Consider the following 25,255-nt stretch of genomic DNA (forward strand, 5'->3'; position numbering starts at 1 on the left):
ACCAGAGGCTTTGTTTCCTTCTCCTCCACCAGAGGCTTTGTTTCCTTCTCCTCCACTTGAGGCTTTGTTTCCTTCTCCCCCACCTGAGATTTTGTTTCCCTCTCCTTCACCAGAGGCTTTGTATCCTTCTCCCCCACCTGAGGCTTTGTTTCCTTCTCCACCAGAGACTTTGTTTCCTTGTCCCCCACCTGAGACTTTGTTTCCTTCTCCTCCACCAGAGGCTTTGTATCCTTCTCCTCCACCTGAGGCTTTGTTTCCTTTTTCTCCACCTGAGGTTTTGTTTCTTTCTCCTCCATCTGAGGTTTTGTTTCCTTCTCCCCCACCTGAGGTTTTGTTTCCTTCTCCTCCACCTGAGACTTGTTTCCTACACCCCCACTTGAGGTTTGGTTTCCTTCTCCTCCACCAGAGACTTTGTTTCTTTCTCCTCCACCTAGGCTTTGTTTCCTTCTCCTCCACCTGAGGCTTTGTTTCCTTCTCCCCCACCTTAGACTTTGTTTCCTTTCTCCTCCACCTGAGGCTTTGTTTCCTTCTCCTTCACCTCAGACTTTGTTTCCCACACCCCCACCTGAGGTTTTTGTTTCCTTCTCATCTACCTCAGATTTTGTTTCCTACTCCCCCACCTGAGGCTTTGTTTCCTTCTCCTCCACCAGAGGCTTTGTTTCCTTCTCCTCCACCTGAAGCTTTGTTTCCTTCTCCCCCACCTGAGATTTTGTTTCCTTCTCCTCCACCAGAGGCTTTGTTTCCTTCTCCTCCACCAGAGGCTTTGTTTCCTTCTCCTCCACCTGAGATTTTGTTTCCCTCTCCTTCACCAGAGGCTTTGTATCCTTCTCCCCCACCTGAGGCTTTGTTTCCTTCTCCACCAGAGGCTTTGTTTCCTTCTATCCCACCTGAGACTTTGTTTCCTTCTCCTCCACCAGAGGCTTTGTATCCTTCTTCTCCACCTGAGGCTTTGTTTCCTTTTTCTCCACCTCAGACTTTGTTTCCTTCTCCTCTACCTCAGACTTTGTTTCCTACACCCCCACTTGAGGTTTTGTTTCCTTCTCCTCCACCTGAGGCCTTGTTTCCTTCTCCACCTCAGACTTTGTTTCCTTCTCCTCCACCTCAGACTTTGTTTCCTTCTCCTCCTCCATCAGACTTTGTTTCCTTCTCCTCCACCTCAGACTTTGTTTCCTTCTCCTCCACCTCAGACTTTGTTTCCTACACTCCCACCTGAGGTTTTGTTTCCTTCTCCTCCACCTGAGGCTTTGTTTCCTTCTCCTCCACCTGAGGCTTTGTTTCCTTCTCCTTCACCTCAGACTTTGTTTCCTACACCCCCACCTGAGGTTTTTGTTTCCTTCCCATCTACCTCAGATTTTGTTTCCTACTCCCCCACCTGAGGCTTTGTTTCCTTCTCCTCCACCAGAGGCTTTGTTTCCTTCTCCTCCACCTGAGGTTTTGTTTCCTTCTCCCCACCTGAGATTTTGTTTCCTTCTCCACCAGAGGCTTTGTTTCCTTCTCCTCCACCAGAGGCTTTGTTTCCTTCTCCTCCACCTGAGATTTTGTTTCCCTCTCCTTCACCAGAAGCTTTGTATCCTTCTCCCCCACCTGAGGCTTTGTTTCCTTCTCCACCAGAGGCTTTGTTTCCTTCTCCCCCACCTGAGACTTTGTTTCCTTCTCCTCCACCAGAGGCTTTGTATCCTTCTTCTCCACCTGAGGCTTTGTTTCCTTTTTCTCCACCTCAGACTTTGTTTCCTTCTCCTCCACCTCAGACTTTGTTTCCTACACCCCCACTTGAGGTTTTGTTTCCTTCTCCTCCACCTGAGGCCTTGTTTCCTTCTCCACCTCAGACTTTGTTTCCTTCTCCTCCACCTCAGACTTTGTTTCCTTCTCCTCCTCCATCAGACTTTGTTTCCTTCTCCTCCACCTCAGACTTTGTTTCCTTCTCCTCCTCCATCAGACTTTGTTTCCTTCTCCTCCACCTCAGACTTTGTTTCCTTCTCCTCCACCTCAGACTTTGTTTCCTACACTCCCACCTGAGGTTTTGTTTCCTTCTCCTCCACCTGAGGCTTTGTTTCCTTCTCCTCCACCTGAGGTTCTTCTCCTTCCTCTGCATATCTTCAGCAGCACTCACTCTACATAAACTCTAACCCTCCATTCCCCACTCCCACCACTTGATCTATCTTTAGCCCCAATTGTGGAACGTGAAACTTATGAGAGTTTGCTGGGAAACCACCAGTAAGAAAGATGTGTTTTAGGGGGTCAAACTTCCTCATGGCAAGTGAATGATACAGATTCTTTGAGGTCCTAAAACTCAAACTCCACTTTTTATGTTCCAGGACCATAGTGCTCTAACAGGGACACCACCTTTGACACAACAGTCTCCGAGCCTGAGGAGCTTGAACCAAACGAATTGTTAGTATGTACTCAGAAAGTATTTGTAATACAAGGGATGCAAGAGTACATTATAAGGGGTTCTATATATGATGGCTTCCTGCTGTCACTGGTTCCAAAGAGAGCTGCTGGTGAATCACTGATGCCATGGAGAATTCCTGCCACTTTTAGGCAAGGGCAGGGGGTAGCAGTGACCTCACTGCCCAAATATGGCTGCTGGACATATTTGGTCAATGATATAGGCCAACAATGGTCATGGCCATCTTTGATCAATGATGTCACCACTTTCCTCCCCCCTTCCCTTATAAAGCTAAAGAGGAATTTGTTTCGCCACAGGGTGGCACTGTGGCTACAAGATTGATGGAAATGTGCCATATCCTAATTTAATTGGAAATACTACCTTGAAAATATATGATGGACTTTTATAGGCACTGAGATACACATAATTGAATTCAAATTTAAGTATTCTTATTACATTTTTTTAAATGTAAAACAGACACACTGGGGGTTATTTACTAAAGGCAAATCCACTTTGCACTACAAGTGCACTTGGAAGTGGAGTCGCTGTACATCTGAGGGGGACAGGCAAGGAAAATAAAAAAAAACATTTTAGCTTGTACATGATTGGATGATAAAATCAGCAGAGCTTCCCCTCATTTCAGATCTACCCCTCAGATTTACAGTGACTGCAGTGACTGCACTTCCAAGTGCACTTGTAGTGCAAAGTGGATTTGCCTTTCATAAATAACCCCCAAAGTTTTTTAAAATACAATCACAATATAGATATTTCCTGTTTGATATGTCACACAAATTTTTTTTTGTAATAAAAATACCTACATTTTAATTCAGTTATGTGTATCTCAGTGCCTATAAAGTCCATCATATATTTTCAAGGTAGTATTTCCCTCCCTTAGAAATCTGCTGACAGCTTGGGGAGGTACAGGCCATCAGGATCGGTTGTGTGCACTTAGCCATCAGGTTCCTTTTTTCAGTGAGTTGGCGGAAGGCGGGCATCTTGATCAGGGCTGGACTGGGACAAAAATTTGGCCCTGGACTTCATCCAGACCGGCCCACTTTAATTTTGCAAACACACACAAAAACAGTATATAAACTATACGCAATTGCGCAAATACGCAACCGTGACCAGTGACATTAAATTATTAATCAGTTACCGTGACCAGTGGCATTAAATTATTCATCAGTTACCGTGGCCAGTGGCATTAAATTAATAATTGACCAGTGGCATTAAATTAATAATTGACCAGTGGCATTAAATTATTCATCAGTTACCGTGGCCAGTGGCATTAAATTAATAATTGACCAGTGGCATTAAATTAATAATTGACCAGTGGCATTAAATTATTCTTCAGTTACCGTGGTCAGTGGCATTAAATAATAATTGACCAGTGGCATTAAATTAATAATTGACCAGTGGCATTAAATTAATAATTGACCAGTGGCATTATATTAATATTAATGCCACATTGGCATTAATATTAATATAATGCCACTGGTCAATTATTAGTTTAATGCCACTGGTCAATTATTAATTTAATGCCACTGGTCATGGTAACTGATTAATAATTTAACCATGACCAGTCCAGTGGCAGTACATTTACAGTACAGATTTACCCCTACCCCCGCCATGCTGCATATTCAGTTACTATTACATATTACTCAGTTACTTTCTTATTAGTAAAGTATTAGTGCTTACTTGAATCACACACAGTCACAGTCGATTTGGTCCCTGTCTGACTGTACTGGCTGGCTACCTGCAACTTGGTTCTGGTAAGGTAACTTCCGAATCCTCCTCCTCAGCGGCGCTGGCTCGGCCTCGGCTCCTCTTGGATGCAGGCTTGCTTGCTACGCTACGCTCCTGGCTCCGCCTCCTCCTCCTATGTCCCCAGGCCGCCTCCGCCCTCCGGCCGTGAGTGACGTCACGGCGCCAGGACAAAGAGGCTGCCCAAGGCTGTAATGTTAGGGGGAGAGCCTGGGGGAGTGACTAGTGAGTGGCAGCCAGCGTCATGATGATGCCGGTGCTTGTGTGACGCCGCCCGCCGGGTGCAGGAGCGGAGCCGCCCGGCGACGGCGTTATTCTAACAATGACAATGGAGACTCGGAGAGAGTCAGAAGTGTAGTGGCCCACTGCCAATCGGCCCACCGGGAAACTCCCAGTAGTCCCGATGGCCAGCACAGGCCTGATCTTGATTGATGACGGGTTTACAACAAAGGACATTTTGGGGTGATTTTTATTTTTTTAATAAACGATTTGCCAAAAGCTAGGCTGTTTTTTTTTCTAAAATACAGGCATAATACAGGAGATGATCAGAGACTGCAGACATAATACAGGAGATGATCAGAGACTGCAGACATAATACAGGAGATGATCAGAGACTGCAGACATACTACAGGAGATGATCAGAGACTGCAGACATAGTACAGGAGATGATCAGAGACTGTAGACATAGTACAGGAGATGATCAGAGACTGCAGACATAGTACAGGAAATGATCAGAGACTGCAGACATAGTACAGGAGATGATCAGAGACTGCAGACATAGTACAGGAGATGATCAGAGACTGCAGACATAATACAGGAGATGATCAGAGACTGCAGACATAATACAGGAGATGATCAGAGACTGCAGACATAATACAGGAGATGATCAGAGACTGCAGACATAATACAGGAGATGATCAGAGACTGCAGACATAGTACAGGAGATGATCAGAGACTGCAGACATAGTACAGGAGATGATCAGAGACTGCAGACATACTACAGGAGATGATCAGAGACTGCAGACATAGTACAGGAGATGATCAGAGACTGCAGACATAATACAGGAGATGATCAGAGACTGCAGACATAGTACAGGAGATGATCAGAGACTGCAGACATAATACAGGAGATGATCAGAGACTGCAGACATAGTACAGGAGATGATCAGAGACTGCAGACATAATACAGGAGATGATCAGAGACTGCAGACACAGAGGCGTTGCTAGGGGGGTGCGGGGGGTGCGGTCCGCACCCGGGTGCCACCCTGCAGAGGGTGACACCAGGCTCAGGCAAGTACCGGTACCGCGCGGCTCCCTCCCTCTCTTCTGGAACTTCTTCAGCTGCACGCGATGTGCAGTTAGAATGGGGGAGGAGGGAGTGAGGCAGAGAGACAAGGTGCCCGGGATCCCACCGTCCCGCACACTACAGTCATCTCTCCCCGCTGGCTCCATAACATTCACTGCAGACTGGACTATAGCCGCCGCCTCCTCCTCCTCCTTACAAGTACACAGACCGGGAGGAGGAGGGACACTGCTCTACAGCATCTGCCCGGCGCTAAGGTACTGTAAGTAAAGTAACAGGAATATTGCAGGGGAGGGGAACATGGCGATTGGGAGGTGGGGAATTGACAGGTAACATCTATGCTGCTAGGAGTGATTTTAGGGAGGGGGTGGGGGTTAGAGGATATGTGCTAGGGGGCTTTGATTTGGGTTAGAACTCGTGCTAGAAGTAGAAGGAGGGGGCAGATTTGAAGTTTGACCCCCCAGCACAATTCCTCTTCCTTCCCAAAGCACCCCCTAGTACATATCCTCTAATCCCATCCCAGCTCCATCCACCTCCTCCGATCCCATCCCGGCTCCATCCATCCCCTCTGATCCCATCCTGGCTCCATCCATCCCCTCCGATCCTATTCTGGCTCCATCCACCCCCTCCGATCCCATCCCGGCTCCAAGCACCTCCTCCGATCTCATCCCGGCTCCATCCATCCCCTCCAATCCCATCCTGGCTCCATCCATCTCCTCTGATCCTCTCCTGGCTCCATCCACCCCTCTGATCCTATCCCAGCTCCATCCACCCCCTCCGATCCCATCCCGGCTCCATCCACCCCCACCGATCCCATCCTGGCTCCATCCATCCTGGTTCCATCCATCCCCTCCGATCCTATCCCGGGTCCATCCATCCCATCCAATCCCATCCCGGCTCCATCTATCCCCTCTGATCCCAACCCAGCTCCATTCATCCCCTCTGATCCTATCCCGGCTTCATCCATTCCCCTCCGATCCCATCCCAGCCCCATCCATCCCCTCCAATCCTATCCTGGCTCCATCCACCCCTCCGATCCCATCCCAGCTCCATTCACCCCCTCCAATCCCATCCCGGCTCCATCCATTCCCCTCTAATCCCATCCCGACTCCATCCATCCCCTCTGATCCTATCCTGGCTCCATCAACCCCTCCAATCCCATTCTGTCTCCATCCACCCCCTCTAATCCCATCCCGACTCCATTCATTCCCCTCCGATCCCATCCCGGCTCCAATTATCCCCTTATCCCTCACATCCCGGTTCCAACCACTGTGGCAGGTTAAGGGGGGAGAGCCACATCAATGCACTAGCCTGGCTTAATGCTGGAGGGGGGTGACACCATTTTTTACCGCACCCGGTGACACCAACCCTAGTGACGCCACTGTGCAGACATAGTACAGGAGATGATCAGAGACTGCAGACATAATACAGGAGATGATCAGAGACTGCAGACATAGTACAGGAGATGATCAGAGACTGCAGACATAGTACAGGAGATGATCAGAGACTGCAGACATGATACAGGAGATGATCAGAGACTGCAGACATAGTACAGGAGATGATCAGAGACTGCAGACATAATACAGGAGATGATCAGAGACTGCAGACATAGTACAGGAGATGGTCAGGGACTGCAGACTTAGTACAGGAGATGGTCAGAGACTGCAGACATAGTACAGGAGATGGTCAGAGACTGCAGACATGGTACAGGAGATGGTCAGAGACTGCAGACATAGTACAGGAGATGATCAGAGACTGCAGACATGATACAGGAGATGATCAGAGACTGCAGACATAGTACAGGAGATGATCAGAGACTGCAGACATAATACAGGAGATGATCAGAGACTGCAGACTTAGTACAGGAGATGGTCAGAGACTGCAGACATGGTACAGGACTGCTGCTGGGTGCTGCCATCTTGGATGTGATGTCAGCAGCCCTCAGAGCTGTCACTCAATATTCGCCTTTAATCCTCTCCCGGCAGCTATGTAAATGTTATTTAGGGATGTGAGGATGTGAGGGGAGAGGCAGAGTAGCTGGGCCAGCACAGACGGTAATTAGACACTCCCAGAAGAGGTGGGGGATATGACGTAGAAGGAAAGCGAAGGCTATATTAGAGAGTTCCCGGAAAAGTCATATTTTCTAGCAAGTTTAGAGGCACATTGCAAGTGAAAATTAGTGTGTTGGTGATGTAAACCCCTCCCCAGGTATACAATAGGCACATTACAAGTCTTGTCACTTTATTCCATCCTCTGCAGGTGATTTCAGTGTCACAGCTCTCCATAGACACAAAGATGGGTTGTCACATTAGTGGGTCTCTGGTGGCCTCATTGTCACCTCTCTAATCCCCATCCTACAACAGTCTGACCCTTCTGTACATACATCACACTCTGCTACTGAGCTATGGCTCTAATATTCATATAGAAATGCTCTTATACTATATACAGATACAGTGGATTATAGGAGGACGGACTGACTCGGGTATATGGTATCTTCCCCAGTACCCGATATTCGGGATCTTCTCATCCAACGTCTAGACTGGAGCAGAAAACAAAGAGAGAGAAATAATCAGTGTGGAGAATGAGGACCAGTTCCTAATTCTAAACACCTAATCATGCCCCCGTATTCTGCCCAACCTTGTCCATACTGTCCTACCTACTACTCCAAACCAACCTTGTTCTCCTACCCAACCTTGTCCATATGATCCCTCATCCTGCTCCTACCCAACCTTGTCCATATCTTCACTACTCCTGACCAACCTTGTTCCCATTATCCCACCTACTGCTCTTGCCCAATCTTGTCCATATTGTCCCTCCTGTTCTTGCATAATCTTGTCCATAACTTCCAACCTACCATTCCTACCAACCTTGTCCATTTTGTCCGTTCTATTGCTCCTGCCCAACCTTTTTTCATATATTCTTTTCTACTGCACCTGTCCAAAATTGTCCATATCATCCCTCCTCCTGCTCCCGGCCAACCTTGTCCATACCCTCCCTCCTATTGCTCCTGTTGAATATTTTCTATAACTTCCCACCTACTATTCTTGCCTAAACTTGTCCATGATGTCCTTCCTACTGCTCAAACCCAATCTTGTCGCTCCTGCTGCTCCTGCCCAGCCTTATCTATATTAAGAGGGTCCCTCCTCCTATTCTTGCCCAGCAACATCCATATCATCCCTCCCACTGCTCCTGCCCAACCTTGTCCATATCATCCCTCTTACTGCTCCTGTCCAACCTTGTCCATATCATTCCTCTTACTGCTCCTGCCCTACCTTGTCCATATCATCCCTCCTACTGCTTCTGTCCAACCTTGTCCATATCATCCCTCCCACTGCTCCTGCCCTTCCTCATCCATATCATCCCTCCCACTGTTCCTGCCCAATCTTGTCCATATCATCCCTCCTCCTGCTCCTGTCCAACCTTGTCCATATCATCCCTCCTACTGCTTCTGTCCAACCCTGTCCATATCATCCCTCCCACTGCTCCTGCCCTTCCTCATCCATATCATCCCTTCTCCTGCTCCTGTCCAACCTTGTCCATAGCATCCCTTCTACTGCTCCTGCCCAACCTTGTTCATATCATCCCTTCTCCTGCTCCTGTCCAACCTTGTCCATATCTTCCCTTCTACTGCTCCTGCCCAACCTTGTGCATATCATCCCTTCTCCTGCTCCTGTCCAACCTTGTCCATATCATCCCTTCTACTGCTCCTGCCCAACCTTGTCCATATCATCCCTCCGCCTGCTCCTGCAAACCTCGTCCATATCATCCCTCCTACTGCTTCTGTCCAACCTTGTCCATTTCATCCCTACTCCTGCCCAAACCTGTCTATATCATCCCTCCTACAGCTCCTGCCCAACCTTATCGATATCATGCCTCCTACTGCTCCTGCCCAACCTTATCCATATCATTCCTCCTACTGCTCGCCTGCTCCTGCCCAACCTTGTCCATATCATCCCTCCTCCTGCTCCTGCCTAACCTTGTCCATATCATAATGTCCCTCCTGTTCTTGCATATTCTTAGCCATAATTTCCAACCTACCATTCCTACAAACCTTGTCCATTTTGTCCATTCTATTGCTCCTGCCCAACCTTTTTTCATATATTCTTTTCTACTGTACCTGTCCAAAATTGTCCATATCATCCCTCCTCCTGCTCCTGGCCAACCTTGTCCGTATCCTCCCTCCTATTGCTCCTGTTGAATATTTTCTATAACTTTCCACCTACTATTCTTGCCTAAACTTGTCCATGATGTCCTTCCTACTGCTCAAACCCAATCTTGTCCATTTGTCCCTCCTGCTGCTCCTGCCCAGCCTTATCTATATTAAGAGGGTCCCTCCTCCTATTCTTGCCCAGCAACATCCATATCTTCCCTCCCACTGTTCCTGCCCAACCTTGTCCATATCATTCCTTCTACTGCTCCTGCCCAACCTTGTCCATATCAACCCTTCTCCTGCTCCTGTCCAACCTTGTCCTTATCATCCCTTCTACTGCTCTGCCCAACCTTGTCCATATCATCCCTTCTCCTGCCCCTGCCCAACCTTGTCCATATCATCCCTTCTACTGCTCCTGGCCAACCTTGTCCATATCATCCCTTCTACTGCTGCTGCCCAACCTTGTTCATATCACCCCTCCCACTGCTCCTGCCCAACCTTGTCCATATCATCCCTCCGCCTGCTCCTGCACACCTCGTCCATATCATCCCTCCTACTGCTTCTGTCCAACCTTGTCCATATCATCCCTCCTCCTGCCCAACCTTGTCCATATCATCCCTTCTACTGCTCCTGGCCAACCTTGTCCATATCATCCCTTCTACTGCTGCTGCCCAACCTTGTTCATATCACCCCTCCCACTGCTCCTGCCCAACCTTGTCCATATCATCCCTCTGCCTGCTCCTGCAAACCTCGTCCATATCATCCCTCCTACTACTTCTGTCCAACCTTGTCCATATCATCCCTTCTCCTGCCCAACCCTTTCTATATCATCCCCCCTACTGCTCCTGCCCAACCTTGTCCATATCATCCCTTCTACTGCTCCTGCCCAACCTTGTCCATATCATCCCTCCTCCTGCTCTTGCCTAACCTTGTCCATATCATATTGTTCCTCCTGTTCTTGCATAATCTTGTCCATAACTTCCAACCTACCATTCCTACCAACCTTGTCCATTTTGTCCCTTCTATTGCTCCTGCCCAACATTTTTTCATATATTCTTTTCTACTGCACCTGTCCAAAATTGTCCATATCATCCCTCCTCCTGCTCCCCGCCAACTTTGTCCGTATCCTCCCTCCTATTGCTTCTGTTGAATATTCTCTATAACTTCTCACCTACTATTCTTGCCTAAACTTGTCCATGATGTCCTTCCTACTGCTCAAACCCAATCTTGTCCATTTGTCCCTCCTGCTGCTCCTGCCCAGCCTTATCTATATTAAGAGGGTCCCTCCTCCTATTCTTGCCCAGCAACATCCATATCATCCCTCCCACTGCTCCTGCCCAACCTTGTCCATATCATCCCTCCTACTGCTGCTGTCCAACCTTGTCCATATCATCCCTCCCACTGCTCCTGCCCTTCCTCATCCATATCATCCCTCCCACTGCTCCTGCCCAACCTTGTCCATATCATCCCTTCTACTGCTCCTGCCCAACCTTGTCCATATCATCCCTTCTACTGCTCCTGGCCAACCCTGTCCATATCATCCCTTCTCCTGCTCCTGCCCAACCTTGTCCATATCCTACCTTCTACTGCTCCTGGCCAACCTTGTCCATATCATCCCTTCTACTGCTCCTGCAAACCTCGTCCATATCATCCCTCTTACTGCTTTTGTCCAACCTTGTCCATATCATGCCTCCTCCTGCCCGAACCCTGTCTATATCATCCCTCCTACTGCTCCTGCCCAACCTTGTCCATATCATCCCTTCTACTGCTCCTGCCCAACCTTGTCCATATCATCCCTTCGCCTGCTCCTGCAAACCTCGTCCATATCATCCCTGCTACTGCTTCTGTCCAACCTTGTCAATATTATCCCTTCTCCTGCCCAACCTTGTCCATATCATCCCTCCTCCTGCTCCTGTCCAACCTTGTCCATATCATCCCTTCTACTGCTCCTGCCCAACCTTGTCCATATCATCCCTTCTACTGCTCCTTCCCAACCTTGTCTATATCATCCCTCCTACTGCTCCTGCCCAACCTTGTCCATATCATCCCTTCTCCTGCTCCTGCCCAACCATTTCCATATCATCCCTCTTACTGCTCCTGTCCAACCTTGTCCATATCATCCCTTCTCCTGCTCCTACCCAACCTTGTCCATATCATCCCACCTACTGCTCCTGCCCAACCATTTCTATATCATCCCTTCTACTGCTCCTGTCCAACCTTGTCCACATCATCCCTTCTCCTGCTCCTACCCAACCTTGTTCATATCATCCCTCATACTGCTCCTGCCCAGCCTTTTCTATATCATCCCTTCTACTGCTCCTGCCCAACCTTGTCCATATAATCCCTTCTCCTACTCTACCCAACCTTGTCCATATCATCCCTCCTCCTTCTCCTACCCAACTTTGTCCATATCATCCCTCCTCCTGCTTCTGTCCAACCTTATCCATATCAAACTTCTTACTGCTCCTAACCAACCTTGTCTATATCATCCCTCTTACTGCTCCTGCCCATCCATGTCCATTTCACCCTTTCTTCTGTCTATTTTAGGTGTAGTTGAGGGCCATCATATTTGCTCAATACCTGCAGCAGTTAGTGCATAGTTATTGTGCTTTACTGTTCCTATGACTTCACCGCACATCTACCAGACACGGTCTGTCTTACTGTAATCAATAGAATCTCTGCAAATATCTAAATGCCTTGTTGAGTAAATGTCAGTCTGGAGGAGTGGTCCAGTGGGTGTCCCTAAGCAGGCTGCATTTGCATACAGACCACCCTACATAATACCCTTATAATTGTAAGAACTAAAATGCATTGAATGAAAAGAGCAGGCCAGGCATAGAAAGTCTGAGGAGGAAAGGGTTATATGATGCTGGACATCCTTTAACCACAAAATGAGGTGGGCTCTATCTATCTGTGAGAAGTACACAGTGTGCAGTGAAATCAGAGTAAGTCATTTCAGTCCAGGAGAGGAGCCGATACACCCGTGCAAGACTAGAGAGTGAGGCCGGAGGTCTGATTTAAGTGCAGTTACACTTTATTTAACTAACATCCTCACCCCAGTCTCAGAATATGTTACAGCACAATATTTTATTGGTCAGGGATTCAAAGATAAGGGATGAAGCCAGGGATCACCAATGGAGCACAATTTTCAAAAGTTGACCAGCAGAGGGCGCCCTCATAGCTCCCGCAGCACAGCTGTGCTTTACTATGGGTGGTCAATGCGCAGTTGTCTGATATGGATACTTTGTTACAGCAGCTGGACAACCCAGGGCTCGGACTGCTGTATTCTGTGATTTGCATTGATAGAACATTGTACTCAATCAGCGGGAGAGGTCATCACCGGATCCAATCCTCCCGGATCACTCCAAGATCTCCGTCACACTCACCCCCTCACTCCTTTCTCAGGAAGCTGTACACCCCCGGAATCGTCTTCCCAGTGACCTTCATCTCCACCTCATTACACAGACTATTCCTCCGAGCCTTACGTCCCTATAGAGAGAGGAGGGGAGATCACATTACACAGCTGCTTTATCAAAATTCAAAGAAAGAGCCAAATATGGAAGAAAATCTCTGAACCTGTTCACTGACACATGTACAGTATCTTACAAAAGTGAGTACACCCCTCACATTTTTGTAAATATTTTATTATATCTTTTCAAGTGACAGATGGTGACAAGCGTGTGTGGCAAAAACCAGATGAGGAGGACAAAGACAAGTGTGTCTTGTCTACAGTCAAGCATGGTGGTGGGAGTGTCATGGTCTGGGGCTGCATGAGTGCTGCCGGCACTGGGGGGCTACAGATCATTGAGGGGACCATGAATGCCAACATGTACTGTGACATACTGAAGCAGAGCATGATCCCCTCCCTTCAGAGACTAGACCGCAGGGCAGTATTCCAACATGATAACCACCCCAAACACACCTCCAAGACCACCACTGCCTTGCTAAAGAAGCTGAGGGTAAAGGTGATGGACTGGCCAAGCATGTCTCCAGACCTAAACCTATTGATCATCTGTGGGGCATCCTCAAATGGAAGGTGGAGGAGCGCAAGGTCTCTAACATCCACCAGCTCCGTGATGTCATCATGGAGGAGGGGAAGAGGACTCCAGTGACAACCTGTGAAGCTCTGGTGACCTCCATGCCCAAGAGGGTTAAGGCAGTGCTGGAAAATAATGGTGGCCACACAAAATATTGACACTTTGGGCCCAATTTGGAGATTTTCACTTAGGGGTGTACTGACTTTTGTTGCCAGCGGTTTAGACATTAATGGCTGTGTGTTGAGTTATTTTGAGGGGACAGCAAATTTACACTGTTATACAAGCTGTACACTCACTACTTTACATTGTAGACAAGTGTCATTTCTTCAGTGTTGTCACATGAAAAGAGAGAAGAAAAGATTTACACAAATGTCTCTGAGGGGTGTACTTACTTATGTGAGATACTGAATGTTCATATACGGGATTCTCAATCCTAGCACATATTACATTAAGGCAGAATATGCTTTAAAATCGCAGTGCCCCGAAAAAGTATTCACACCCCTTGAAATTTCCCACATTTTCTCAAGTTACAACCAAAAACGTAAATGTATTTTATTGGGATTTTATGTGATAGACCAACACAAAGTGTCACATAATTGTGAAGTGGAAGGAAAATGATAAATGATACAAATAAATATGTGAAAAGTGTGGGGGGGATATTTGTATGGCGCCCCCCGGAGTCAATACTTTGTAGAACCCCCTTTCTCTACAAGTCTTTTTGGGGATGTCTCTACCAGCTTTGCACATCTAGAGAGGACATTTCTGCCCATTCTTCTTTGTAAAATATCTCAAGCTCTGTCAGATTGGATGGAGAGCGTCTGTGAACAGCAATTTTCAAGTCTTGCCACAGATTATCAATGTGATTTAGGTCTGGACTGTGACTGGGCCATTCTAACACATGAATATGCTTTGATCTAAACCATTCCATTGTAGCTCTGGCTGGATGTTTCGGGTCGTTGTCCTGCTGGAAGGTGAACCTCCGCCCCAGTCTCAAGTCTTTTGTAGACTCTAACAGGTTTTCTTCTAAGATTGTCTTGTATTTGGCTCCATCCATCTTCCCATCAACTCAGGGCCATTTTTTAGATTGGGCATGCTGGGCAGTTGCCCGGGGGCCCCACTTGCCTGGAGGTCCCCACCCAGGGCCGATCCTCAGCGCTGCAATCTGCTTCAGAAGACTTGAAGTTTTGACTGACTGCACTGGTTGCTCACTTGCTAGAATTGCCGGCCGCCCGGCGTCTAGCTAGCAACCAGTGACGTCAGTCAGAGGCCGCTTCAGCATTCATAGCGTGCTGCGGCTAGTGAGCAAGCTCCGCCCACCTCTGCCATGTTCTTCAGACAGCGTGGCTCAGAGGGAGCGGAGCGAAACTTTCGGTTTCTGAAGACCTCTCAAGTAAGTCTAACTGTCTAAGTCAGACTTAAGTAAGTTCAAGTGAAGTTGTGCCCACTAAAAGCAGCCACTTTGCCCATCAAACACAGCCACTGTGCCCATCAAAAGCTGCCACTGTGCCCATCAAAAGCTGCTACTGTGCCCATCAAACACATCCACTGTGCCCACTGCCCATCAAAGCTGCCACTGTGCCCATCAAAAGCTGCCACTGTGCCCATCAAAAGCTGCCACTGTGCCCATCAAACACAGACACTGTGCCCACTGCCCATCAAAGCTGCCACTGTGCCCATCAAAAGCTGCCACTGTGCCCATCAAAAGCTGCCGCTGTGCCCATCAAACACATCCACTGTGCCCACTGCCCATCAAAGCTGTCACTGTGCCCATCAAATGACATCCTAAAAACCATTGCCAAGCCAATTATAAAGGAATTCTCTAAAAAGAAGTATCGCAAATTTAATAAATAATTAAAGCTTTTGTTCTGTCCCATTTCAATCTGTAATTTCTTGCTTTTCAAGCTCGTGTTATATTGTCCAAACATTGTGTTAATGTTTAAACACTGATTTTGTTGGAAGTACCAATAAATATATCCTTATTGATAATTAGCATTTTTATTCTCGTGCGTCATTGTGTAGACAGGGCCCCAGTGCACTGTATTGCCCGGGGGGCCTATAATGCTCTTAAGATGGTCCTGCATCAACTCTGACCAGCTTCCCTGTCCCTGATGAAAACCATCCCCACCACATGATGCTGCCACCACCATGTTTCACGGTGGGGATGGTGTGTTCAGGGTGATGTGCAGTGTTAGTTTTCCCCACACATAGCGTTTTACTTTTAGGCCATAAAGTTGAATTTTGGTCTCCTCTGACCAGAGCACCTTCTTCCACATGTTTGCTGTGTCCTCCACATGGCTTCTCACAAACTACAAACAGCACTTCTTATGACTTTCTTTCACCAATGTCTTTCTTCTTGTCACTCTTCCATAAAGGGCAGATTTGTGGAGAACACGACTAATAGTTGTCCTGTGGACAGATTCTCAATGTGATTTAGGTCTGGACTGTGACTGGGCCATTCTAACACATGAATATGCTTTGATCTAAACCATTCCATTGTAGCTCTGGCTGGATGTTTCGGGTCATTGTCCTGCTGGAAGGGGAACCTCCGCCCCAGTCTCAAGTCTTTTGCAGACTAACAGGTTTTTTTTCTAAGATTGCCCTGTATTTGGCTCTCTGCTGAAGAAAACCATCCCCACCTTATGATGCTGCCACCACCATGTTTCACAGTGGGGATGGTGTGTTCAGGGTGATGTGCAGTGTTAGTTTTCCCCACACATAGTGTTTTGCTTTTAGACCAAAAAGTAGAATTTTGGTCTCATCTGACCAGATCACCTTCTTCCACATGTTTGCTGTGTCCTCCACATGGCTTCTCACAAACTACAAACAGGACTTCTTATGACTTTCTTTCACCAATGTCTTTCTTCTTGTCACTCTTCCATAAAGGGCAGATTTGTGGAGAACACGACTAATAGTTGTCCTGTGGACAGATTCTCCCACCTGAGCTGTGGATCTCTGCAGCTCCTCCAGAGTTACCATGGACCTCTTGGCTCTTCTCTGATGAATGCTCTCCTTGCCCGGCCGGTCAGTTTAGGTGGACGGCCATGTCTTGGTAGGTTTGCAGTTGTGCCATACTCTTTCCATTTTCCGATGATGGATTGAACAGAGCTCCGTGAGATGTTCAAAGCTTGGGAGATTTTTTTTATTACCTAACCCTGCTTTATACTTCTCCACAACTTTATCCCTGACTTGTCTGGTGTGTTCCTTGGCCTTCATGATGCTGTTTGTTCACTAAGGTTATCTAACAAACCTCTGAGGGCTTCACAGAACAGCTGTATTTATACTGAGATAAAATGGCACACTGGTGGACTCTATTTACTAATTAGGTGACTTCTGAAGGCAATTGGTTCCACTAGATTTTAGTTGGGGGTATCAGAGTAAAGGGGGCTGAATACAAATACCCCCCCACACTTTTCACATATTTATTTGTATCATTTATCATTTTCATTCCAGTTCACAATTATGTGTCACTTTGTGTTGGTCTATCACATAAAATACCAATAAAATACATTTATGTTTTTGGATGTAACATGACAAAATGTGGGGAATCTCAAGGGGTATGAATACTTTTTCAAGGCACTGTAATTTTAAAGAATAATCTGCCTTAATGTAATACGTGTTAGGCTTGAGAATCCCGTATATGAACATTCAGTATCTCACAAAGTGAGTACACCCCTCACATTTTTGTACAGGTTTGGGGTACAGAGGTTAGCAGGGGTTTTAGGATGCAAAGGTGTACTGACAGGGTGGATAAAGATGTACGTCATGTGTAGGGCAGCTCATTCATTTCAGTGACTGCTCTATGCGTCCCTAACCCTTTTTTACTTTGACAAGAGCCAAGTTGTAATGGAAAGATCACGGGCTCATAACAACTCCAAAACTGCAGCTCTTGTGCGATGTTCCCAGCCTGCAGTGGTCAGACCAAAAGTGGGTCAACTGGAGACAGGGTCATGGACAGCCAAGGCTCATTAATGGTGGTGGGGGAGGAAAGGCTCATTGATGGAGGTGGGGAGGAAAAGCTCATTGATGGAGGTAGAGAGGGAAGGCTCGTTGAAGAAGGTGGGGAGGGAAGGCTCGTTGATGGTGGTGGGGGAGGCTATTTGATGGAGGTGGGGAGAGGTGGCCTATTGAAGGAGGTGTGGAGGAAAGGCTCATTGATGGAGGTGGGGAGCGAGGGCTCATTGTTGGAGGTAGGGAGGGAAGGCTCATTGATGGAGGTGGGGAGGGAAGGCACATTGATGGAGGCTGGGAGGGAAGGCTCATTGATTGAGGTGGGGAGGGAAGGCTCACTGATGGATGTGGGGAGCGAGGGCTCATTGTTGGAGGTGGGGAGGGAAGGCTCATTGATGGAGTTGGGGAGGTAAGACCCATTGATGGAGGTTGGGAGCAAGGGCTCATTGTTGGAGGTGGGTAGGGAAGAAGGCTCATTGATGGAGGTGGGGAGCGAGGGCTCATTGTTGGAGGTGGGTAGGGAAGGCTCATTGATGGAGATGGGGAGGGAAGGCTCATTGATGGAGGTGGTGAGTGAGGGCTCATTGTTGGATTTGGGTACGGAAGGCTCATTGATAGAAGTGGGGTGGGAAGGCTTATTGATGGAGGTGGGGAGCAAGGGCTCATTGTTGGAGGTGGGTAGGGAAGGCTCATTGATGGAGGTGGGGAGCGAGGGCTCATTGTTGGAGGTGGGTACAGAAGGCTCATTGATAGAGGTGGGGAGGGAAGACTCATTGATGTAGGTGGGGGGAAGGAAGGCTCATTGATGAAGGAGGAGAGCGAGGGCTCATTTTTGTAGGTGAATAGGGAAGACTCATTGATGGAGGTAGAGAGATAAGGCTCATTAATGGAGGTGGGGGAGACTCGTTGATGGAGGTGGGGGGAGGCTCATTGATGGAGGTGGGGGGAGGCTCATTGATGGAGGTGGGGAGGGAAGGCTCTATGATGGAGGTGGGGAGGCAAGGCTGGTCTGTGTGGTCCAATCCAATAGTAGAGCTATTGGAGCTCAAAATTGCTGGAAAAGTGAATGCTGATTTTGATAGAAAGGTGTCAACACACAGAGCATCACAGTTTGTTGTGTATGGGGCTGTGTAGCTGCACACCGGTCAGGGTGCCATCGCTGATCTGTGTCAACAGCCAAAAGAGCCCACAATGGGCACTTGAACTTCTGAACTGGAGCACGGAGCAATGAAAGGAGATGGCCTGGTCTGATCATTTCAAGAATGGTTTGAGGAACACAACAATGAGTTTGAGTTGTTGACTTGGCCTCCTAATTCTCCAGATCTCAATCCAATCGAGAAGCTGTGGGATGTGCTGGAAAAACAAGTCTGATCCATGGAGTCCCCACCTCCCAACTTACAACTTACTACTGACTGCTTGGTGCCAGATACCGCAGCGTACCTTCAGAAATCTAGTGGAGTAGATGACTCGACGGGTCATAATGTACTGATGGCTCATCAGTGTATATGGTCATTGATGGAAGGATGTGAGAATAAAAACAAATAGGTTACACAGACACAAAGGTCCATGTATAATCTATAGGAACCTACTGCAAACAACTGAGTAGAACAGGAGTACTAATAGCAGGACTGATGCAGGTTTATGGTTTGGGATTTACCTCATTTAGGTGTCGCAGCAGGATGCATTCTTCAGCCTGAGATATAATATTGTAAGAGTCGTATTCGAACTTGAAACACCCGAAGCAGCTATAGATCTTCTGTGGAGACACAACATTAATTATAAGTCACAACTGTCACCAGGAGAGGTCAGATAGCATTATAAGTAGGGAAGAGCCGAACACCCCCAAACAAACAAGCGAACACCGTTAAAGTCTATGGGACTCGAACATGAATAATCCAAAGTGCTAATTTTAAAGGCTAATATGCAAGTTATTGTAGTAAAAAGTGTTTGGGGACCCGGGTCCTGCCCCAGGGGACATGGATCAATGCAAAAAAAAAGTTTTAAAAACGTCAGTTTTTTTTTCCGGGAGCAGTGATTTTAATGATGCTTAAAGTGAAACAATAAAAATGAAATATTCCTTCAAATTTGGTACCTGGGGGGTGTCTATAGTAGGCCTGTAAAGTGGCGCATGTTTCCCGTGTTTACAACAGTCCGAGTGCAAAATGACATTTCCTAAGGAAAAAAGTCATGTAAAACTACTATCACTAGCGCCGGCTATAATGAATTGTCGGTCCGGCAATACACATAAAAGTTCATTGATAAAAATGGCATGGGATTTCCCCACAGGGAAACCCTGAACAATAAAAAAAAAAAAAAAAAATGCCTGGGTGTCCCCCTTACCAGGCCCTTCAGGTCTGGTATGGATATTGAGGGGAACCCCACACCAAAATTTAAACAAAAATGGCGTGGGGTCCTCCCAAAAATCCATACCAGACCCTTATCCGAGCACGCAAACTGGCAGGCCGCAGGAAAAGAGGGGGGGACAAGAGAGTGCCCCCCAACTCCTGAACCATACCAGGCCACTTGCCCTCAACATTGGGAGGGTGCTTTGGGGTAGCAACATGTCCCCATGTTGATGGGGAGAAGGGCCTCATCCCCACAACCCTTGCCCGGTGGTTGTGGGGGTCTGCGGGTGGGGGGCTTATCGGAATGTGGAAGCCCCTCTTTAACAAAGGAACCCCCAGATCCCGGCCCCAACCATGTGAATTGGTAATAGGGTACAAATGTACCCCTGCCATTTCACAAAAAAAGTGTCAAAAATGTTAAATAAAGACAAGAGATGGTTTTTGACAATTCCTTTATTAATTTCTTCTTCTTTCCCCGCTACTTATTCCATCTTCTTTCTTCTGGTCTTCTTTCGGTGTTCTTCTTCTTCCATCTCCTTCTTCCCCCGCTTCTTCCTCTATCTTCCTCCGCTTCTTCCTCTGGTCTTCTCGTCTGGCATCTTCCTCCGGCTTCTTCTCCACTTTGTGAGACATGCGCACCTGGCTGTGAAGCTGCAAGCTGTCACAGCCGGATGCCCACAGTAGTATTGCCAGCACTGTGGACAGGCAGGGGAGAGAAGGGAGGGTTTGGGTGGCCACGTCGCTGGATTGTGGGACAGGTGAGTGTCCTTTTATTAAAAGTCAGAAGATGCACTTTTTTGTAGCTGATTTGACTTGAACTCCACTTTGAATTAAAAATAACCTCACTCCTTAAAAAAGTGTACAAATCCGGTGCACTACAGGGTACAGGCATTCACACACACTGCTGCTGGGAGGTCAGAAGGGATAGAATCCACAGATGACAAACAGCCCTGTGAAGTTCCCTGTACTGTCTCTGTGCTGACCAGTGGCAGCTGGTGCTCCAAATTTTTTGGGGGGGCGCAAACAAACTGAAAAATACTGAACCTCCCCCATCAAATGCAGCCTCACTGTGCCCATCAAACGCAGCCACTTGTGCCCGTCAAACGCAGCCACTTGTGCCCGTCAAACGCAGCCACTGTGCCCATCAAACGCAGCCACTGTGCCCATCAATCGCAGCCACTTGTGCCCGTCAAACGCAGCCATCTGTGCCCGTTAATCGCAGCCACCTGTGCCCGTCAATCGCACCACTGTGCCCGTCAAATGCAGCCACCTGTGCCTGTCAAACATAGCCACCTGTGCTCTTCAAACGCAGCCACCTGTGCCCATCAAACGCAACCACTTGTGCCCGTCAAACACAGCCACTGTGCTCATCAAACACAGCCAACTGTGCCCATCAAACGCAGCCACCTGTGCCCATCAAACGCAGCCACTGTGCCCATCAAACACAGCCACCTGTGCCCATTAAATGCAGCCATCACTACCCCCCCACCACCACCACCACAATGCACGGGCCACCACTGGTGCTGACAGTTCCTTGGCATTCCTGTTCGCACCTTGCAGCACACTAGGAGTTAACAGTGGAATGTGCACAGGATAGCCAGGGACCTGTCAGCTTGGAGCGTGAGGTGTACGGTTACTGTTTTTAAAGTTACTTTCTTTTAATAAATGTTGTGTTACTATGGATGATGTGCCCCCGCTGTATGTGCTTTTTAAAAAACGATGTCACTTCATACCGAATTTCGCCGTAGTACGATCCAATTCCGCTCATGTGACCCCCGGCTCGTCCCGCCCCTCTCGGTTCTCCTCTCGGCTCTCCTCTCACATGTCTCCTGAGTCCTGACGTCAGTGGGGAATACCCAGTCCCGCCTGCTGACTATAGTTACCGCATCAGAAGAGAGGCTGGCGGGACTGAGAATTTCCCGCTGCCGTCAGGACTCAGGAGGCGGAAGAGGAGAGCGGAGAGGGGCTGGGATGGGAGTCACATGAGCGGAATCGGATCATACTACGGCGAAATTCGGTATGAAGTGACATCGGTTTTTAAAAAGAACATACAGCAGGGGCACATCATCCATTGTAACACAAAATTTATTAAAAGAAATTCTTTTTAAAAATACGCTTGGACCGCTTTCCCGGGAGGGGCGGGGCTAGTAGTCAAGACGTCACCCGACATCGATTTTCCGGTCCTTATGCATCGATGCCGCATCGGGGACACCCGAATCGCAATGCATTGATGCAACAATTAATTTCAGCACCCCTAGTTCTTATATAATGGTTGACAGTTCTTATATATAATAATCGTTATATAAGAACTGTCACCTCAACAGAAGCGTCACACAGCGGAAGATTCCCACTGAGGCGGATCGTGCAGAGGACGAAACGAAGAAGAAGCCGGAGGAAGATGCCGGACGAGAAGACTGGAGGAAGCAGTGGAGGAAGAAGCGGGGGAAGAAGAAGATGGAGAAAGAAGAAGAACACCGAAGGAAGACCAGAAGAAAGAAGATGGAAGAAGAAGCCAGGAAAGAAAAGAAGAAATTAATAAAGGAATTGGCAAAAACCGTCTCTTGTCTTCTTTAACATCTTTGACACTTTTTTGTGAAATTGTAGGGGTACGTTTGTTCACCCAATTCACCCAATTCACCCAGGGGGGGCGGGATCTGGGGGTCCCCTTGTTAAAGGGGGCTTCCAGATTCCGCTAAGCCCCCAGCCCACAGACCCCCACAACCACCAGGCAAGGGTTGTGGGGATGAGGCCCTTTTCCCCATCAACATGGGGACAAGGTGCTTTGGGGGGCCGCTACCCCAAAGCACCCTCCCAATGTTGAGGGCATGTGTCCTGGTACGGATCAGAAGGGGGGGTGCTCTCTCATCCCCCCCTTTTTTCATGTGGCCTGCCAGGTTGCGTGCTCGGATAAGGGTCTGGTATGGATTATTGAGGGGGACCCCACGCCTTTTTTTAAAACAAATTTGGCGCAGGGTTCACCTTAAAATCCATACCAGACCCTTTGGATTTTGAGGGGGGCCCCCACGCAATTTTTTTTGGCACGGGGTTTCCCTTAATATCCATACCAGACCTGAAGGGCCTGGTATGGAATTTAGGGGGACCCCCACTCATTTTTTTTTTCTAATTTTGGTTTGGGGTTCCCCTGTGGGGAAATTCCATGCCGTTTTTATCAATGAACTTTTATGTGTATTGCCGGACCGACAATTCATTATAGCCAGCGCTAGCGATAGTAGTTTTAAATTACTTTTTTTCCTTTTGAAATGTCATTTTGCACTCGGACTGTTCTAAACACGGGAAACATGCGCCAATTTACAAGCATACTATAGACACCCCCCAGGTACAAAATTTAAAGGGATATTACACTTTTATTGTTTCACTTTAAGCATCATTAAAATCACTGCTCCCGAAAAAACGTCCGTTTTTAAAACTTTTTTTTGCATTGATCCATGTCCCTTGGGGCAGGACCCGGGTCCCCAAACACTTTTTTTTGACAATAACTTGCATATAAGCCTTTAAAATTATCACTTTTTATTTTTCCCATAGACCTTTAAAGGGTGTTCCGTGGCTTTCGAATTTGCCGCGAACACCCCAAATTGTTTGCTATTCGGCGAACAGGCGGACATCGGGCTCATCCCTAATTATAAGTCACAACTGTCACCAGGTGAGGTCAGATACCAATATACAATTTCTGACAAAAGTGAGTACACCCCTCAGTCACATTTGTGTAAATCTTTTCTTCTATCTTTTCATGTGACAACACTGAAGAAATGACACTTGTCTACAATGTAAAGTAGTGAGTGTACAGCTTGTATAACAGTGTAAATTTACTGTCCCCTCAAAATAACTCAACACACAGCCATTAATGTCTAAACCGCTGGCAACAAAAGTCAGTACACCCCTAAGTGAAAATCTCCAAATTGGGCCAAAGTGTCAATATTTTGTGTGGCCACCATTATTTTCCAGCACTGCCTTAACCCTCTTGGGCATGGAGGTCACCAGAGCTTCACAGGTTGTCACTGGAGTCCTCTTCCCCTCCTCCATGATGACATCACAGAGCTGGTGGATGTTAGAGACCTTGCGCTCCTCCACCTTCCGTTTGGGTTTAGGTCTGGAGACATGCTTGGCCAGTCCATCACCTTTACCCTCAGCTTCTTTAGCAAGGCAGTGGTGGTCTTGGAGGTGTGCTTGGGGTGGTTATCATGTTGGAATACTGCCCTGCGGCCCAGTCTCTGAAGGGAGGGGATCATGCTCTGCTTCAGTATGACACAGTACATGTTGGCATTCATGGTTCCCTCAATGAAGTGTAGCCCCCCAGTGCCGGCAGCACTCATGCAGCCCCAGACCATGACACTCCCACCACCATGCTTGACTGTAGACAAGACACACTTGTCTTTGTCCTCCTCACCTGGTTGCCGCCACACACACTTGACACCATCTGAACCAATTAAGTTTATCTTGGTCTCATCAGACCACAGGACATGGTTCCAGTAATCCATGTCCTTAGTCTGCTTGTCTTCAACAAACTGTTTGCAGGCTTTATTGTACATCATCTTTAGAAGAGGCTTTCTTCTGGGATGACAGCCATGCAGACCAATTTGATGCAGTGTGCAGCGTATGGTCTGAGCACTGACAGGCTGACCCCCCACCCCTACAACCTCTGCAGCAATGCTGGCAGCACTCATACATCTATTTCCCAAAGACAACCTCTGGATATGACGCTGAGCACGTGACCTCAACTTCTTTGGTGGACCATGGCGAGGCCTGTTCTGAGGGGAACCTGTCCTGTTATACCGCTGTATGGTCTTGGCCACCGTGCTGCAGCTCAGTTTCAGGGTCTTGGCAATCTTCTTATAGCCTAGGCCATCTTTATGTAGAGCAACAATTCTTTTTTTCAGATCCTCAGAGAGTTGTTTGCCATGAGGTGCCATGAGAAGGAAGTGTCACCAGCACACAAGGATCTCCAAAATTGGGTCCAAAACTTTAATCTTTCTCATGATTACAGTCAGTTCCAGTCGTTGGTCATTTCAGCACCCAATCTAAGATACATCCGTTTGTGCAGGAACATGTGCGTTGTGGTGTATTGCATCGGATGCTGAAATTCCGGTGATCAGTATGAGAGAGTGAGAGCGATGATGCCTAATTTAACACACCTGCTCCCCATTCACACCTGAGATCTTTTAATCCTATGACATGACACCGTGGAGGGAAAATGGCTAATTGAGCCCAATTTGGACATTTTTACTTAGGGGTGTACTGACTTTTGTTGCCAGCGGTTTAGACATTAATGGCTGTGTGTTGAGTTATTTTGAGGGGACAGCAAAT

At 47.6% G+C, this 25,255-nt stretch overlaps 1 protein-coding gene across 3 annotated transcripts in view; it reads right to left on the reverse strand.

The window, feature by feature from the left end:
• Positions 1-7,677: 7,677 nt before the first annotated feature.
• Positions 7,678-25,255, reverse strand: part of LOC141145687 (retinoic acid receptor responder protein 2-like) — a 30,955-nt gene continuing 13,377 nt past the window's right edge. For 2 of the 3 annotated variants that reach the window (XM_073632546.1, XM_073632547.1), the window contains 3 exons: positions 19,246-19,344; positions 12,990-13,092; positions 7,678-7,992 (listed from right to left, as the gene is read on the reverse strand). In XM_073632546.1, coding sequence (XP_073488647.1) covers positions 12,994-13,092; positions 19,246-19,344 — 198 coding nt within the window. In that variant the 3' untranslated portion in view covers positions 7,678-7,992; positions 12,990-12,993. The remainder of the gene's footprint in view (positions 7,993-12,989; positions 13,093-19,245; positions 19,345-25,255) is intronic. The other variant, XM_073632548.1, reaches the window with a different exon arrangement.

This window comes from Aquarana catesbeiana, linkage group LG05, assembly GCF_042186555.1.
Source record: "Aquarana catesbeiana isolate 2022-GZ linkage group LG05, ASM4218655v1, whole genome shotgun sequence".
Classification (NCBI taxonomy): Eukaryota; Metazoa; Chordata; class Amphibia; order Anura; family Ranidae; genus Aquarana; species Aquarana catesbeiana.